At 45.1% G+C, this 19,749-nt stretch overlaps 1 protein-coding gene across 6 annotated transcripts in view; it reads right to left on the bottom strand.

Moving 5' to 3' along the window:
• Nucleotides 1-2,770: 2,770 nt before the first annotated feature.
• LOC136541834 (uncharacterized) overlaps nucleotides 2,771-19,749 on the bottom strand; it is a 49,711-nt gene continuing 32,732 nt past the window's right edge. For 2 of the 6 annotated variants that reach the window (XR_010780497.1, XR_010780498.1), the window contains 5 exons: nucleotides 5,432-5,700; nucleotides 5,089-5,270; nucleotides 4,147-4,286; nucleotides 3,965-4,051; nucleotides 2,771-3,543 (listed from right to left, as the gene is read on the bottom strand). Coding sequence is in view for 3 of the 6 variants with exons in the window: in XM_066533956.1 (XP_066390053.1) it covers nucleotides 5,238-5,270 (33 nt within the window). In the remaining 3 variants the exon portion in view is untranslated. Of the gene's footprint in view, nucleotides 3,884-3,964; nucleotides 4,052-4,146; nucleotides 4,287-4,574; nucleotides 4,690-5,088; nucleotides 5,271-5,431; nucleotides 6,012-19,749 lie in introns of those variants that run through there. The other 4 variants (XR_010780503.1, XM_066533956.1, XM_066533957.1 and 1 more) reach the window with 4 other exon arrangements.

Here is a 19,749-nt window from a genome sequence, read left to right as displayed (position 1 = left end):
TGTTGATACACTATTTTAGTGATCTTCACATGCATAGTGCTTAGTGTTTCATTCGATGATTAGCGTAGGTGCTTTGCGAAGTGCTTAGGTTGATTAGACCACCGCTTATGCGCTTGCTCTAGGTTTAGGCCTAGTGTTTAGTGATGTTTGCATACCTCTTACCACTCGGTGCTTACGCGCACCATTGTTGTACATCGGAGGGGCTTGTAGTCTTGCGAGATCACACCAACCGCGTTTGTGGTGTGTCCATCACCGTGTTTCGGAGGGAACAAAGCCCGCGGCGTTTCGGCCGAAAGCTTGATAGTGAAGACGGCGAGGAGCATCCGGGAGAGGCTTGCCGGAAAGCACATCGAAGACCCACTTGCGCGTGGGGAAGGCCTGAGGCTATCCACGGAGTTACCCGACCGGGAGCTTAGCCCTTGCGAGGAATTTCTTGTGAGGGGCTCCAACGAGGACTAGGGAGAAGCTTGCGCGCTTCTCGATACCTCGGTAAAAATACCGGAGTCATCGACGGGAGTTTGCATATCTCTGCCTTGCTTTTTAGCTTCCGCATTTATATTAATTGTATTACTCCTATTGCGGTAGAGATAGAAACACACTAGTAAAACTGTAGTTGCACATCTAGATAATTTATCTTTTGTATAGGTTTTGCTAAGGTTAGAAAAAAAAACCATAGTTTAGAGTTAGAATTTTAAGTTGCCTAATTCACCTCCTCTTAAACGTCAGAGTCCCCTTCACATACAGTTGCTACGTCTACACGGTGATGTGAGAGCAACGGCTAGGCAGCCGTCAGCACCGTACTGCAACGGTGCTTACGACAAGCGCACTGCTTGGAGCCGTCATCCAGCTCTGTGTCACACACCCACTTCGTTGCCGTGATAGGGAGGGGAGAAAAGGGGTTACCTGCATTGTGCTAGCGTTCCTTTCCACGCCTGTTTGCTCCGACGTTCTGATATGAGATTGGGGTGGGCGCCCACTCCGTGCCAGCGAGTGGGTTGGCGGCCTCAATGCAGAGCCCCACAGCGTGGCACACGGCGAGCCAAGTGAGCATGGATGCCGAGCCTTAAAACAACACATAGACGTCGCTCTTCACTCGGTCGCCGATCGCAGGTCGTCGGTCTTCAGTCTTCATATAGACGTCGCTCTTCAGTCATCGCTCCGCCATCACATGACCTGGCTTTCCGTGGCGGGAGTCCTTGCCAAGATGGGCGTCTGGCATGGTGACGCTGATGCCCTCGTTCGCCTTTCGGATGAGCAGATCACGGAGATTCTCGGACGCCGACACTGACGGCTGCCGCAGGTCACGTGCTAGCACAACGTCGGAGTTCACGGGGCACCAGACGTTGTACACCATCCTCCGGCCCTTTTGTTGATCGACTGAAACACGTCCACCGAACACCGGCAAGGCTCGTAGAACCTGCCTTTCGTGAGCTAGATACACGACGCGAAATCGCTAGCTACCCGGTGCCGTTTGAAGTTGTACTGTCGTCATAGGCCCTGTTTGTTTGTCTTATAATCCGTACTTTTCAGCTTGTTTTTTCAGTCGTAACAGTTTTTTTTCTCTCACAACAAATCAACCGAAACAGTGTTTCGATTTGTTTTTTCAACGAAGCGAATGAGGCATACAATTACAATGAAGAAGACAAATCTAAAAAAAGGAGATATATTAATATATGGAAAGAATCAGTGATGAAGAACAATCCCGCCATGGCACGAGTCCTGGTCGGAGACACACGGTCAAACAAAATTAAAATCGTATTTGGCAATAATATTATACGAGCAACAACATAAGGACTCTCAGAGAAAAAAAAAACACGGACGTGTGAGAGCGCTTGGCCGGCAATATTTCGAGCAACAATCAATCATATTTGGATTAGGATTTCAACTATCTATGTTACCTTAAGAACTCATGTTGGATTAGGATTTTGATTCGTACGGTTACGTATGTTATTATATATATATATATATATATATATATATATATATATATATATATATATATATATATATATATAAAATAAGAGAGTCGTAGAGAGACAAACAAAAATAGTTTTCACATTTACGGAGTTAGTTGAAGAAGGCCATACCAAAAAGAAAATGGGTACAAAAAAACAGCGAAAATTTTGCTTCTTTATTATTAGATATAGATATAGTTATAGATATAGATATAGATTATTATTAGGTTGAGATATGCATTTGATGATAATATGCAAACACAAGATCTCGTGCAACGATGACGTATGACAAAAAACTATTTTCCTATATAATTTGTACAAGGAAAATATAATGCTATTCGGTAGTCCCTCCGTTCCAAATTACTCAACGGATGGTGAGGGGAGCGTGGTTGAGTTCAACCGCAGCATCGGAGGCTCGCCGGCGGACGGCGCCCATGAACAGCGCAACGACTTCCAACTCCAGAGTCCAGACCGTGGGTTCGAAACCGTCGTACCAGCATCATTTTGTTCTGGGTCGGTTTTTACGCAAAAACCGCATAAACCAGCCCATGTACAGGCCTCTCTTATACTAGTTCAGTGCAAGTGGAATTTGTTAATACGGCATTAGACGAAACTGTTCTGCAGAATATACCAATAAAACAGAAACTCTGCAGAATTCAAGGAAATATATACACAGTGCTTGCAAGGTGACGCATGCCATTTGGCAAAGATGTCTCTTGTTAATTGTTATCACTAAAGGTGGTGACTGTGAATGACAAATTCTTTACCTTTGATCATTCAGTTTTCCTTTGACCGAGGTCAGCAACTCATCATACTAGAACACAAACGATATCTTGCATAGATAAAAAAGGTTGCAAACATACATTCTGAAACATTTCGCATAATTTCCCAGAAATACATTACAAGGAACATAATCTGCTCTCCTCATATAGCAAACAGTTGTCAGTTTCTTTGATTGCTCTGACAAAATTGTCTGGAGATTGGAGCGCAAGGGACATTCATACGCATTTGAGCATGCTTTCAGCTTTGAGGGTGACTTAGGCCCTGTTTGGTTGAGCTGTGGCTGTGGGAAAAAGCTGCTGTGGGCTGTGAGCTGTGGAAAAGCTGCTGTGGGCTGTGAGCTGTAGAAAAACTGAAAGCTGTAGAAAAACTGAAAGCTGTGGAAAAGCTGCTGTGGGCTGTCAGCTTCGAAGGCTATCTCCAACGACAACACCCAAAATACAAGACTCATTCGTCCTTTGGGTAGCGCTACAGGCAAAAGGTTCAATACATATTCGGCATCTTCTCCAACAATAAGACCCAAAAGAGAATCCTTTCTGCAAATGGGTTTTCAGGAGAGAGGATGCCCATATTTGGGTTGTGCCTCTCAGGCAACCCAAAATAGGTCTCCCGTATAGGTACTCTGTTGGAGGCTGATTTTTGATCTCTTGCTACCCATTTTGGGTTTGGGTGCCCATATGAGTTACTTGTTGGAGACAGTCTAAGAAAGAATCCAGCCACCCAGGAACAGTTGAAGACTTGGAACAGAGGAATAAAATTATATAGGTTCTATGAGCCCACACATCTTCCGTTGAGATGACCCGCAAAACTTAAGGAACATAAAAAAAATATATCATATTAGCTGCTTCAAATTAATCAGAATGAATACGAAAGTTCATCTGCAGCTACTGGGGGACAGGGGATGAGAAACCATCATGTGTGGTTGTCTCCATAACCCTACATATAATCTAAAACAAATAGACATTTGCAAATGTACAGTTCGGCAGTTGAAATGATATAAATCATCAGCAAGCATGACTTTTTGGTATCCTTTTGTCTAATTCTGATCAGACATAGGAAGCTTGATACTGAAAAGAGCAGTCTAATTCGAGCAATGTTCTGTTATGTTAATTACGAGAATCCCACGGAGCTTACCTAGAGAACAAATCCTAGTTCAAAACTATTCAACGTTAGCTCCTATCTCTGTCTAATCAAAACATGAATGAGTTCGAGTACTGTGGAATACATACCAATATATGCTACATTGTGCTCCATTAGTCAACCAAGTTGACAGAAGAGCAGAATATACTTTACCATCAACGAAGAACATATCCATCCTATGTTGAGCCAAAAATGCAACATCAAACATCAGAACTATAAGTAGTTTCTGAATTGAAAATGTATGGATGCAAATTATATTCTGCAGCAATACCTCAAGGCAACAGGCAAGTAATTCAAGAAAGCTCTACGAGCTGAGAAGATATTCTAAACTCATTTTAGGGTATATTTTCTTGAACAAGACAATGACATTTACATCCAGTCGATGCAGCCACCTTGGGATCACTATGGTATCTGAAGAACAAGTAAATTAGGAATGTAAGTATCGAAGCAGAAAGTGCTGAGAATGCAGCTTGTTTCTGCAGGTTTACAAGTGAAGAAGCGCTATGAAACTGCTACTCACTCAACAGGGCACTGTGACAAAATTTCTGCCTATCAATAGTTGCATCAACTCTAGTACTAGATTGAACTACTCAAAGATTAACAAGAGAAAAGCACATAGTAACCGAATATCAAGGGGAAGAATGTGAATTTAAATTCTCAATGACAGGTGAATGCATGGTAGAGATAAAATGTACTAACCAATTTTATTTACAATGTCGGAGACACATATTGAGATGCTTGTCCCAGACAACACAAAATCCACGATATAGAGAGATTCCTACAAGGCTACAAGAATGTACAATTCGCAGAAGAGCTATGCCGATAAAGAGAAACAGGAATATTATTAGTACTGTCGGCTAAAGTATCACGATATATATAATTATTTTTACTTTGTAAACAGTGTTTCCACAAAATCATGTACAGTGCAGATAGGATATTCATTGGGTAAATAAATAGACAATGAATCTTATTTACAATCATATCTATTGTTGGTCTAGATCATCAAGCGTCGAGAGAAAAAAGGTGAGAATGAGTTTGATTAATACCATATCTAATGTCAGAAATGTTTTTTAAGCATTGGTGGTTGACATATACTTAGCTATACATAATGAAGCAACTGCTATTCTGCTAGCTCATGCAGCTAAGATACTCATAAAAAAGGCGATGAGTCTATGAGACACATTATAAAGACAACAAGCAGTTTCGCACTTACAGAAACATGATAAGGTTGACACCATGATGCTCATATCAGCTGTGATTGTTTACCAGTTAGTACCAGGAATATAGCATGCTCTACTTGGACCAGTTACAAGGTTGAGGAGAAATGCAGTTAAGAAGATAAAGTAAACTATGCACATTCAGTCATGGTGTGATCATTTTAATGGAAACCCAAACCTGTAAGTAGCAGTGACAAACAGTTAGAAGAAAAGAATGGTAACTTCTATTTTAAATATCAGAAAAAGGTAAAAGTAGCACAAAAATAAACAGAACAAGGAGCAGAGCTGATAAACAAATAACTAGGATTAAACTCCTAAATAAACAATCTATACACTAACCAATTTATGTACAGAGAATGCTGCCAATTCATCTAGGATAAGAAGGAATCCAGCCACCCACGAACAGTTGAAGACTTGGAACAGAGGAATAAAATTATATAGGTTCTGTGTCCTGTGCCAACACGTGCCTTCCGATGAGATGACCCGCAAAACTAAAGGAACCAAAAAAAATCATATTAACTGCATGAATTGACCCCGTTCGCTGGTCTGAAACTTGCTGAAAAACACTGTTCCGGCTGAATTGTTGTGAGACAAAAACATTCTTCCGGCTGAAAAAAGAAGCCGAATATGGGATAAGCCGAACATGACCATTATATTCTCAAATTAATCAGAACAATACAAAAGTTCATCTGCAGCTAGTGGGGGACAGGGAATGAGGGGCCGTCATGGGTCGCACGGGCGGCGCCAGGGGTATGCCCCTGTATTCCATGGAATACCCATGATTTTTGTGATAAACATAAATATATGTATACATGTATAATGATATAGCATGTTAGTTTGTTGAATGTTACAAATATGTAGCCCATAAGCCCAGTAGAACAACTAATAGCAGCAGCCTATGAACTCAGAAAGACAGAAACCCATCGACCGTACTCCTGTCCCTGTCTCTTCTGTCTCTTGCTCTTGTCCGTCACTCGCATCGATCGGAAGGGCGGCGGCTGCACCGGCGGGCGGCGGCACGGCAGGTCGGCTCTCCCCCTCGGCCCTTCAGCCCTCGCCCGGTCGGCCCCTCGCCCATTGGCCCTCTGGCAGTCGGGAACGCGGCAGCGCCTTGCGCCCAGCACTACTCTGGCGGCGGCGGCGGCGGTCAATGGTCTTTGCAGGCTCCCCTCGGCTCCGGCGTCCAAGTGTCCGACCCTCCCCCTCGGCACCTCTCTCATCTGCGGCTTGAAGCAACAGCACGACGAACACAAAAGACCCCAGATCCATTCTTGATTCTTCAGAGTAAGAATTGAAGGTTTTGTTTTCTTTTTTTGTTGTTGTTGCATTGTGTTCTTTTTTTTAAGAAATGTTGCATTGTTTTTCTTGTAACGTAGATAAAGAATTTATACTTTGATTATTACCAGGGGTGACACCAGGATTAGTTTGCCTGGTGTCTTGTTACCAGGGTAAATAAATAATTTACCTAGCATATATTTTAAGAAAATTATATATATACTACTTGAGCTGTGCACTAGAATCAATTTTATACTAGTTTTGTCCATTATTACTATTGCATAAGCATCGGAAATTTTTTGTGCTTGGAATACCCAGCCATGAAATCCTGGCTCCCCCACTTGGGTGGTTGTCTCTGAAAGCATAAGTCTTATTGTTATCTATCTAGGATGCTTATCTTAGGACTAGTTGGTGCATATGTCAGCGCCTTATCTTCTTATCTTGCTTTAGCATCTACTTAGAATATGTTGTAATCCTTTCTTAAGGACCAAGTATGCTACCCTATATGTATCCCCAACCTACCATGTTTGTGGTAAGGCTAATGAAATCAAAATCTAGCCCCAAATCTGTGCTTTGGTTCTAACAAATGTTATCTAGAGCCTAAGTTCATCCGGGTTCTACCCTACCCCTACCCATCATAATCCGGCCATGGCCAGCCACTCCCGCTCCCACTCTTCCCACTCCTCCGTCGAGAGCTCAACCTCTGCAGGGCGACGCCGGTAGGCGGCTGCGCGCGAGCGGCGTGCGGAGGCAGAGCGTGAGCGGGCGGCAGCAGCACGGGAGCGCGCGCAGCGGCTAGCGGATGCGGAGGCAGACCGCGAGCGCGACGCAGAGGCGCGTGCGCTTGCAGGCCGCATCGCCACACTAGAGGAGGCAGAGAGCGGCAGCTGCTCGGGTGGAGCAGCTCGCGGCTGCTGCGATGGCTGCCCAGGTGGTGGCGGCTACCTGAGCAACGGCATACGCTGCTGCTGCCCTGCGCGGCGAGGCGGACGGCCACGAGCTACGGGGCGCGGACCGGCGTGGCTTCGACACGCGCGGACAGCACGGAAGCCACGAAACGCAGGCGTGCGGGCCGACGCGGACGCTGGTGCATGGGCAGCACGAGCGGACGCAGGCGGACGAGACACGGGCCACCTGGACGGGCTCGGTGGACGCGACCACTGGTGGGAGCCGTGAGTCGACCGTGCACTGGAGGCGCAGTTACTGCGGGAGCAGGCAGCGCGGCTGGAAGTGGAGCAAGACTTCGACCAGGAGCAGTGTGGATGAAAAGCTGGCACGTGGAGCCCTCGCAGGCGGCGCGTCTTCCCTTCCTCGGACCAGCGCCGTGGTCGCCGTGACCGGTGTAACTCCCCTCCCGTCGTCCAGACCATCTTCAAGGACGCCGGCGACGGATGGCCCATGCTCACCAAGACCAACTAAGCCGAGTGCTCCATGCTGATGAAAATGAAGATGCAGGCACGACACATGTGGGACGCGGTATGGTACCACCTAGATGCAGCAGTTGGCGCGGTACAACGACGATGACATCGATGAGGACAGAGCCATCGAGAAGTTCCTCCGCGTCGTCCCCAAGAAGTACTCGCAGGTCGCGTATAGTGATCGAGATGCTACTAGACTTCTCCGAGCTATCGATCGAGGTCATGGGTCGCCTTAAGGCCATCGACAACCGTGAGTCCGCGAGCAGCTACCTCCCTCAGAGTCGGTCACCATCGGTGGCAAGCTTCTCTTCATCGAGGAGCAATGGCTCACCCGCCAGCGGGAGCGGAAGAAGGGGGAGGCCTCGGGTTCGTCGAGCAGCTGCAAGCGTCGACCGTGCAAGCAAGACAAGGCACGTGGTCGTGCTCCTGATGGCGTTGATGGCAAACGCAAGGCTACCCACGACGACACGTGCAAGAACTGCGGCAGGACCGGCCACTGGGCCAAGGACTACCGCCAGGCGAAGCGTGGCGGTCAGTCACACGTCATGCAAGCGCAGGAGGGTGATGAGCCGGCTGTGTTCCTCGTACACGAGAGCATCGGGCTGCACTCCGCTCCCGCGCTGGCCACCACCGTGCTCCTCCACCTCGACGAGCCATAGGCCCACGTCTTCCTCGGCAACGAGTCCGGTGGCGACAAGATCGACGATTGGTACCTCGACACCGACGCCACCCACCACACGACCGGGCGGCGGGAGTACTTCTCCGACTTGGACTCCAGCGTGCGAGGCTCCTCAAGTTCGGGGATGCCTCCGCTATGGAGATCAAGGGCGTCGGCTCCGTCGTCTTCACCGCCAAGACCGACGAGCACCGGCGTCTACTACATCCCCACGCTGACGAACTCCATCATCTGCTTGGGACAGCTGGATGAGAACGGCTCACCTGTGGAGATCGAGCACAGGGTCCTACGCATCTAGGATCGCCATCGCCGCCTTCTAGGGGGAGCAACCGCCTCTATGTCCTTCACGTGTAGGTGGCGCAACCCCTCTGTCTTGCAGCTCGTCGCAACGATGATGCCTGGCAATGGCACGAGCACTTTGGGCACCTCAAGTTCGAGGCCCTGAAGTAGCTCGGCAACAAGGAGATGGTGCAGGGCATGCCGCGAGTCGAGCATGTGGAGCAGTTCTGCGACACTTGCGTCCTCACCAAGCAGCAGCGGCTCCCTTTCCCCCGCCAGGCGAGCTTTCGCACCAAGGAGAAGCTAAAGCTTGTGCATGGCAACCTCTATGGCCCCTTGACACTGGCTACACCTAGAGGCCGACAATTCTTCCTCCTTGTCGACGACGTGTCCCACTTGAAAGCATCTAGGCTCCTAGTTGGGTTTCGGTGATTAATAACAATACGTGATTACTGTGACTAACGTGTGTTTTGCAGAGGCAATTAAGTTAGGTCACGGTAATGGAGATCGATTGGGCTATCATGGTGGTCATGCCCCTACGATGGAAATCGTTTCGGTTTTCAAAGGATGGATGACAAGGTTAAGGATGGACTAGTTCTAAGTGTCGTTTGGTATTGAGGAGACACTTAGAGTAGTTTAAGACTTTGTTTTTCCTTTGGCCATACTATTAAGGGGGGTATGAACAGATAGCTTGACCTAGGTGAGTCTAATGAGTTAGGTGTGGTGCACACTTGCTAAATCTAGCACTAGGTAGCTCCTAAAAAGCCCTTAGATCCATTGGAGCAAACTTCATTCACATATGATCGTGAGTTGAAAGTGAATGGAGAATCAAATACTAACTAGACGCTCATTCTGGTGTGACCGGACGCTGGTGCAGAGTCCGATCAGTTCATTTGATCAAGGTGAAATCGTCTGGACGCGACCGGACGCTGAGATGTGGGTGACCGGACGCTGGGTGCCAGCGTCTGGTCGACTCCAGTAAAGTTCCAGAGAGGGAAAATCATGATCGGACGCGTCCGGTCAGTGCTGATCGGACGCTGTCCAGCGTCCGATCACAACTTAAACACTAGAGTTCGGGGAGAACAGATCAGAGCGTCCGGTCACCCCGTAGAGGCATATAACGGTTCGTTTTTCAACCAAGGTTATAAATACTTCCTCCATTAGTATGAGGGGGTACTTTTGCTCATTCCAACAGCTAAGAAACATCTTTGAGAGTGCCAAGAAGAGCAATGTCCTAGTAAGGTGATTAAGATTTGAGAAACCCAAAGAGAGCCCTCATTAGTGAAAGCAAGAGTAGCAAAGTGTGCATCCACCCTTCTCATTGGGCTTATCGTGGTCAAGTGAGAATTTGTGCTTGTTACTCTTGGTGATCGCCATCACCTAGACGGCTTGGTGCTGATTGGGAGCTTGGTGATCATCCGGCAGAGCTTGTGGATGACCCAACTCAAGTTGTGAGCGGTTGTGGGTGATTCACCACGACGGAGTGTCAAAGAATCAACCCATAGAGAGCACTTGATCCTTGCGTGGATCAAGGGGGAGCTACACCCTTGCGCGGGTGCTCCAACAAGGACTAGTGGGGAGTGGCGACTCTCCGATACCTCGACAAAACATCGTCGTGTTCCTCCTTCTCTCTTTACTTTGTGCATTTACTTTGAGCAATTCAATTCTTGTCATTTACATTCATAGAATTGCCATGCTAGAGTAGGATTAGAACATTGGTTGCTAAACTTTTGTGTAGTAAATAAATAGAAATACTTTCTAGGCATAAGGGGTTAATTGAGCTAACCGTAGGACTTAATTATTACAAAGAAATTTCGAATTAACCCAATTCATCCCCCCTCTTAGGCATCTTGATCCTTTCAATTGGTATCAGAGCCTCATTCTCACGAATTATGCTTAACCGTCTAGAGAAAGATGTCTTATTGGGATGGACCTCCTCCAATCTTTAAGGGGGATGATTTTTCATATTGGAAAATCCGCATGGAGACGTATTTAGAAGCTCTAGATGTTGGAATACTTAGAGCCGCCTCACAAGGCTTCTCAAAACCTCGGGATGCTACACACCTACAAGGCGATGAGGTAAATTATGAGAAATAGAATGCAAAGACTCGAAACACCATCTTTAGAGGCCTTTGTAAAGATGTGTTTAACCGGGTGAGGAACCACAAGGACGCCCATGCACTATGGTTGGACGTTTGTGTGCTCCATGAGGGAACAAAGAGTGAGCGTGAGGAACACTATCATCTTGTCATGAAAAAGCTTAACTCTTTTGCGATGCTTCCTAAAGAATGTGCTAATGAGATGTACGCACGTTTGAATGTTCTTGTAGAGAAAGTCAATGGGTTTGGACTCACTCAAATGCAACCATCCGATGTTGTAAGAAAAATCTTGAGTGTTCTCCATATTGATAAATATAGATATATTGTGACCGCACTTCATCAAGGTGATCTTTCCACCACTACACCAATACAAATCTTAGGAAAGATCAATGCTCATGAGATGTACATGCACATCACACCACAAGATGGCTCATCCTCTACTAAGAAGAAAGAAAAAGACTTAGCATTCAAAGCTAGTCAAGAGAAGGACAAAGCAAGGCTTGAGTATGAGAGCTCAAGTGATGATGAAATTGATGATGCAAGTCTTGCTCTCATGGTGAGAAGAACCGCCAAGATGCTAAAGAAGCTCAACAAGAGTGGCATTAAGTTTGATGGCAAAAAGAAGTTCTTCACTAGCTCTAGAAGGAAGCCAAACTCTGAGATGAATTGCTACAATTGTGGAGAACTTGGTCATCTAGCACACCAATGCACCAAGCCCAAGAAAGACAAGTTTAAGAACAAGTACAAGGGCAAGAAAGATGACTCAAGCAATGAAGAAGAAGATGAAAAGAAGAAAAACAAACCATACAAGAAGAGAGATGGCAAGAAAAAGGATTTTCACAAGAAGAAGAAAAGTAGAAATGCATACATCGTCGGTGATTGGCTCATAGACATTGATTCATCTAGTGGCTCATCCGATGATGATAGTGACAACGAGAAGGTGACTGTCATTATTATTGACTCTTCATCATCTTCACCACCACCACCGCCATCATCCTCTACACACCTATGCCTTATGGCCAAGGATGATCGCAAGGTATCAAATGATGATAGTAGTGGTGATGAACGTACTAGCAATGATGATGATGAATTTGAATCGCCTTCTTATGATGATCTTGTTAAATTGCTAAATCAATACAAGAAGATCATTAGAAAGAGTAGAGTTAAGAATGAAAAACTAGAAGCTAAGAATGATTCTCTTTTAGCTAAATGTGATGTAGCCGAAAAGGCTAGTGTTGAGCTTAGAGAAGCAAATGATGTTATATCATCCAAACTCAAGGAGTTCAAATCTTCTAAGAAAGAGCTTAAAGAAAAACATGATAAACTTGAGGGGATACACAATGAGCTCATCACTAGCCACAACATGCTAAAAGAAGAATATAATACTTTTAAGATTAATCATGATAATCTTATCATTGCTCAAGAATATTTATCCAATGAGCCACATGATGCTACTAACAATGATGTTAAGATTGATATAGCCACATCATGTGATGATTTGATCATTGAGAGCATTGAGCAAAGTTCTAATAGTAAGGGCAAGCAAGTGGTTGAGACTGAAGATTATGATGATTTTGTCAAGCTCAAGAATGACAATGAAAAGCTAAAGAAAGATCTTGAAGAGCTCAAATCCACCAACACCATAGTATTAAAAACTCTTGATCATGATGGTGATTTGATTTTTGAGAATGATAAGTTAAAAGAAGAGAACAAGAAGCTCAAGGAAGAGAAAAATAATGATGTACTCAAGAAAGAGAACAAGAAGCTTAAATTGGAGAAAGAGCATCTCAAGATTGGATTAAGCAAGTTCACAAGAGACAAGCATCTTCAAAGTGAGCTACTAATGAACACCGTTATGAAGATGGATAGAAGTGACATTGGGTACTTGGCAAACCAAGAGAAGAAGGCTCTAGCTCAACAACAACACAAGTCAAAGTCAAAGCCAAAGGGATGTTTTGAGTGTGGACAAGAAGGTCACTTTGCTCATGAGTGCCAAACTCCACCACCACAACCCTTGCCCAAGCATGCTAGACCTTTTGCCTTCAATGCTCATTACATGCTTAGAAAGGATTCTAGTGGGAAGATGAAAGTCATATTCTTAGGACCTCCCAACAAGAATAGGTCTAAGAAAATTTGGGTAGCAAAGTCACTTGTTGAAAAGGTGAAGGACCCTCAACAAGTTTGGGTTCCTAAAGCTTGATCTATTGTGTGTAGGTGAACTACAAGACTAGGGGAAGTCATTGGGTTATTGATAGTGGTTGCACACAACATATGATCGGTGATCCTCGTATGTTCACCTCACTAGATGAAGAAGTAGATGGACAAGAAAGAATCACATTTAAAGATAATTCAAAGGGCAAGGTTAAAGGATTGGGCAAAGTGGTAATATCAAATGATCATTCTATCTAAAATGTGCTATATGTTGCTTCATTGAACTTCAACTTGCTATCCGTTGGACAATTATGTGATCTTGGCTTCCATTGCTTGTTTACCGAGAAGAAAGTTGTTGTATCTAAGAAGAATGATGATAAAGTGACATTCAAAGGATTTAGATACAACAACCTATATTTAGTGGACTTCACCTCCGAAGATGATAATTTAAAGACTTGTCTATTCACCAAAACAACACTTGGGTGACTATGGCATAGAAGACTTGGTCATGTTGGGATGAGCTCACTCAAGAAGCTAATGAAGAATGATTTGGTGAGAGGGTTGAAAGATGTGAAGTTTGAGAAGGACAAGCTTTGTAGTGCATGTCAAACCAGCAAGCAAGTTGCAAATACTCATCTAACAAAAGCTTTCATGTCAACCACAAGAGTGTTAGAACTCCTTCACATGGACTTATTTGGACCAACAACATACAAGAATTTGAGAGGAAATCTTTATTGTCTTATGATTGTTGATGACTATTCAAGATACACATGAGTATTCTTTCTTCATGACAAATCCGAAGTTGTATCATGCTTCAAGAAGTTTGCCAAGAGAGCACAAAATGAATTTGAAGTGAAGCTCAAGAAGATTAGAAGTGACAGTGGCAAAGAATTTGACAACACAAACATAGAAGCCTATTGTGATGAAGTTGAGATCAAGCATGAGGTCTCCGCAACATATACTCCTCAACAAAATGGTGTAGTTGAGAGGAAGAACCGGACATTGATCACTCTTGCAAGAACAATGCTTGATGAGTACAACACTCTCGAAGCTCTATGGGCGGAAGCTATCAACACCACATACTATGCATCCAACCGCCTATTCTTTCAAAAGTTTCTTAGCTGGACGTCTCATTCTTTAGGGTGTTTGTTTGCAAATGCTACATCTATAAGAAGCGGCAATACCTAGGAAAGTTCCAAAGACGTTGTGATATTAGTTTTCTTGTTGGTTACTCATTAAAGTCCAAAGCATATAGAGTATTTAATCATGCCACCGGCTTGTTTGAAGAAACATATGATGTGGAATTTGATGAATCTAATGGCCCCCAAGGAACACATGAGAATCTTGATGATGTAGGTGATGAACCATTGAGGGAGGTTACGAAGAACATTTCGGTTGAAGACATTAAGCCTAATGATGATGAAGATGATGTACAAGTGATCAATCCTCATTCTTCATCAAGTGTGCCACAAGATGGTGAAAAAGATGGGATGGTAGAAAATGAAGATACTCTTATCTCCCATGAGCAAATAGTGGTACAAGCACAATATATTGATGCTCCGCAACCTCCCCCTCAAATGGTTGATAGAAGAAATTTACCTCTACTACAAGTTCATCCACAAGATCTCATCATAGGGAGTCCATCAAAGAGAGTAATGACTCAATCTCAAAGTTTGTTTCATTTATTGAACATTACTCTTTTGTCTCTTGCTTTGAGCCTAATAAGGTAGAAAAAACTCTTCAAGATCCGGATTGGATAAATGTCATGCATTAAGAGTTGAACAACTTCACCCAAAATGAAGTTTGGACTCTTGAAGAGCGACCATAAGGTGCAAGAGTCATTGGAACAAAATGAGTGTTCCACAACAAGCAAGATGATCAAGGCATTGTTGTGAGGAACGAGACAAGACTAGTTGCAAAGGGGTTCTCTCAAGTTGAAGGTTTGGATTTTGAAGAGACCTTTGCACTGTTTGTAAGATTAGAAGCCATTCATATCCTCCTTGTATATGCATCACATCATAAAATGAAACTATATTAAATGAATATGAAAAGTGCATTTTTAAATAGCTTTATTAATGAACTAGTTTATGTTGATCAACCTCTCGGGTTTAAAGACCCTAGATATCCTAATCATATTTATAGGTTGTCCAAGATGTTAAATGGGCTCAAGCAAGCCCCTAGAGCTTGTTATGAGCGTCTTCGGGACTTCCTCATTGAGAAGGGCTTCACCATTAGGAAGGTCGACACCACACTATTCACCAAGAAGCTTGATGAATATATCTTTATTTGTTAAGTATATGTTGATGATATCATCTTTGGATCATCACATGAAGATTCTTGTAAAGAGTTTGGTGATTTGATGTCGAAAGAGTTTGAGATGTCAATGATTGAAGAGCTTATATTCTTTCTTCGTTTTCAAGTCAAACAAATAAGAGAAGGGATTTTCATCTCTCAAGAGAAATATACAAATGATCTTCTCAAGAGATTCAAGATAGATGAATGTAAGTCAATCAAGACACCAATGCCAACTAATGGATATCTCGACCTAGATGAGGGAGGTAACATGGTTGATCAAACTCTCTACCGCTTTATGATTGGTAGCTTGTTATATTTAACCGCATCTAAGTCCGACATCATATTTAGTGTGTGTATGTATGCTAGATTTTAAGCTAATCCTAAGGAAACTCATTTGATTGCGGTTAAAAGAATCCTTAGGTATCTTAAGCACACACCAAGCATTGGCCGTTGATATCCCAAATGAGCTATATTTGAATTAGTTGGATATTCCGATTTGGATTATGCTAGTTGCAAAATTGATAGAAAAAGCACATCCGGAGGATGCCATTTGCTTGGTAGATCACTTGTGTCTTGGTCCTCCAAGAAACAAAATAGTGTGGCTTTATCCACCGTCGATGCGGAATACATTGCCACGGGTGCTTGTTGTGCATAAATTCTTTACATGAAATAAACTTTGCTAGACTATGGTGTAGTTCTAGAAAACGTACCACTTTGCGACAATGAAAGCGCGGTAAAACTTGCAAATAATCTAGTTCAACACTCTCGCACTAAGCACATAGATATGCGCCATCACTTTCTTAGAGATCATGTTGCAAATAATGATATTTCATTAGAAGGTGTAAGGACCGAGGATTAATTGGTGGATATCATCACTAAACCGTTAGATGATGTGACTTTTTATCAATTGCGGAATGAGCTCAATGTTCTTGATTTTAGTAACTTCACTAAAAAATGAGCTTGTGTTGTCCCTTGCATTGCATTGTAATATACAACATGTTTACTTTATGGTAATGCACTTAGGGCTTGTCTAACATGGTTAAGATAACTGTCGTAAAGCGTGTGAAGAAGCTTAACCTTGGATCAAACTTGACAAGCAACTAGATTTACTTTCAAGTATTGCATTGCATATGCATAAATATTGCTTTGTCGTTTATCTTCAATTGCCCTCTTATTGCCTATTTTCTTAAAAAATTATAGCCTAAGATAAAATATTTTAAAAATTTTGAGGGTTTGAGAGATGTCACTCACATTAGTCCCAATTGGTGTTTATTTGGATCTTATTAAAGTTGGGACTTGATTGGGAACAGGCAGCACGAAGGACTTTGAAGATTTGCTGGAAAAAGAGTGACCGGACGTTGCACCGGACTCTGAAGTCCAGCGTTCGGTCAGTTCACAGGAGGTGAACCTGCTGCGATGGAGTGACCGGACTCTATTGTTTAGCATTCGGTCAGATGATGTTCCTGCATCCGGTTGAGCGAAGGCGATGGAGATAGGATGGACCAGACTCTGACTGCGTCCGGTCAGTTGTGATCGGATGCGTCCGGTCGTGATTCTAGGGGTTTTGGACCTCTTTGGAATCGACCGGACGCTGGGTGGCAGCGTCCGGTCGCTGCCACCGGAGCGTTCGGTCAATAGGCAACATGCGGTTTCAGGACTTCTTCCTCGTTTCCTTATATGTCACGGTGGGCCACCTCATATAACCGCAGCGCCGCCTTGACCTAGCCCCGCATCGCACCAACTTCGCTGTGCCCGTGCCACTCCCCGCGCCGCCGTGCTGCATAGCCCCACGCCGCCGCGCCCTACCCCCGCCGTCCACGCCCGCGCCGTGCTCCAGCGCCGCCGCCCACGCCATGCCCTAGCGCTGTCGTGCCCCTGCCCTGCTTCAGCGTCGCATCTAGAGCCCTGTCGGAACCCTAGCCGCTGATCCATGCCCAATCCAGCGCAACATTGTCTCGTCAAACCCTTGCCTCGCATTGCCAATCCGGTGGTTCCCCGATTCATTCCTCTTCTCGTCGATTCATCGGTTCGTAAGGTAGCAAGCCCTCGTTTCCAATTTTGTATCTATTGCTTGCTTTCTTAGGGTTTCGTATCTCTAGATATATTGTATTTATTTATATATCCTATCTATTCTATCGTGCAGCGAGTCGATGCCGTTGTGGTCCCATTGGCAGTTGTCAGTTAACTCGGGGCCAGGCTCGCGAGTATGGATCAAGGCCAAGCCTCGAAAGTGACAGTTGGCAGTTGATCTTTGTCAGTGGCAGTTATTCTTTTTAGATCCATCAGATGGCTCGTGTCAAGAATGTTGGAGGAGGTCTCAACGATGAGGATTCGAGGCCCCCACCTCGCCAGTCTGCAGATACAAAAGGCAAGGCGACGAAGAAGCTAGCAACGAGAAAGCGCAAGTACCCTGATGCAGATATAGCGAGAACAGTCGTAGTTGCAGAGGCCACAGAGCGCATAGAGAGAGGAGGTACTCAGAGTAGTGTTGTTATTGCAGATCAGCTTTCTCCATCTACAAGGGCTGCACTTGAGCAGGTTGAGCGCCGTCATGGTGGTCCAGCTAGGACTGTCATGGTTGGAGAACGGCGTGTGACTATTGATGAGAGTCAGCCTCATGGAGAGTCACAGCAGCAGCCACAGTCAGTAGAGCAGACTCAGGAGGGAGAGCAGGCCGAGGAGACAGAGCAGGCACCTTAGCCACAGCTTCGCCGCTTTGGTCGTACCCGTGCTCCAGTCACACCGAGGTTAGAGACACAGCGGAGGGGTTCTCGTCCATCGCCTAGACCACAGGGTCCGCCTCTAGTGACTCACTTGGATTTGAGGGCCGCCACAGCAAAGCAGGTGTAGCAGCTCAGATTTGTGGACTTTGAGCAGTGGTTCCCGCCGAGGAGAGATAACCGAGCTTCAGAGGGTTTCTACACACCACTATAGGAAGATTTTTATAATGCATATCTTAACAGTGGGGCTATATTCAGATCTCAGAGGGTGTGCAACATTAAGTCCATTGTAGCAGCAGCTAGAGAGCATATTCGCCCTTACCTATCTTACCTACTAGGGCTGACAGATTTACTTGGACGGACAGACTTATATGTTCTATCTTGGGTCTGTCGTTCTATGCGACACTTTGGATTGACCTGCAGCACAGATTCATTCACTTTGCTTTTAGAGGTAGAGATTACAGGCCGATGAGCTCTAGGGTCAGAGAGATACTCAGGCTTTAGGAGCAACCCATTGGCTACATGAGGTTTGCTATGGATAGACAGCACCTCCTAGATGCCCTTATGGTGGTATGGTGCCTCCTACAGATTTGGCCCGCTATTACTTCATAGAGCCTTTTGGTGAGGGGTCGAGCAGGACACCCAGTGATCTCACTCCTACTGCTAGAGTGCTTGATGCTATTATAAGGAGGACTCTGCTTTCGAGGATGGGGTATCACGAGGGCTTGATACACATACAGTTATGGCTACTGAACTCTCTGATGCAGTAGACTATGTTTGACATTTGGGATCTCCTTCTATCAGAGATGGAGGATACTGTTACAGAGGGGCTCAGGGGTCACAGACAGCTGCCGTATGCTTACTGGATTACATTCTTAATCCATAGGGCAGTTACTGTGAGGCCACCTGAGATGCTGGTGGTGCTACTACAGGGTTCCCTGCATACAACATGACTCAGATGATCCGCTATAGTGCAGTGAGGACACCTAGCCAGCCACGCCGTCGTCCAGAGGTGTCAGAGACTGCAGCCCACCAGGAGAAACAACTTGATGCTCAGTAGGAGGGGATGGTCGAGAGCGACCTTAGTGACAGCTCAGATGATGACTACCGCGATATCCCTCAGATGCTTTCACAACGACATGACCATGAGGCCGGTAGCTCTAGTTTAGCTCCACTTGCACCGCAAACAGACCCCGCTCAACTTGCCATATTTGAGCGGATAAGGCAGGATTAGGCTCGCTAGGCTCAGGAGACCACTGCTATATTTACACAGTTTTAGACTCGACAGGATGAGTTCCAGCGACAGTAGCAGCTGATCCAGTAGCAGCAGCAGTAGGCCATGTATCAGCAGTAGTTTCTCATGCAGCAGCAGCTACTTGGGTTTATGCAGCATGTAGTGATAGCTATTAGGGCTCCACCGCCACAGCTTTCACCCTAGCTTGGTCAGCTTGCCACCACTTCTATGACTCTAGTTGTATAGCCCAGTAGGCTTCAGAGTTAGGGACCGCCAGCGCCATAGTTTCCTTCACCTATAGAGCAGGTGTCCTAGTGGTTTGCTTCGCCAGTGCCAGTCCCGCAGTTCACTCCTCTTCATATGGGCTTTACTCTGCCTTAGAGTTTGTCAGTGCTCACCCTAGTTTCTAGGAGTCTTGATGCTTCATTCAGTGAGTTGACAGGGCAGCCTACATCGCTAGAGCTACATGTCCTAGGTCCTTCCACAGTTGCACATATTACCGAGACTATA

This window comes from Miscanthus floridulus, chromosome 3 (genome assembly GCF_019320115.1).
Source record: "Miscanthus floridulus cultivar M001 chromosome 3, ASM1932011v1, whole genome shotgun sequence".
NCBI lineage: Eukaryota > Viridiplantae > Streptophyta > Magnoliopsida > Poales > Poaceae > Miscanthus > Miscanthus floridulus.
Note: the sequence above shows the minus strand (reverse complement) of the source record. Positions and strands in the feature narration are given on the sequence as shown.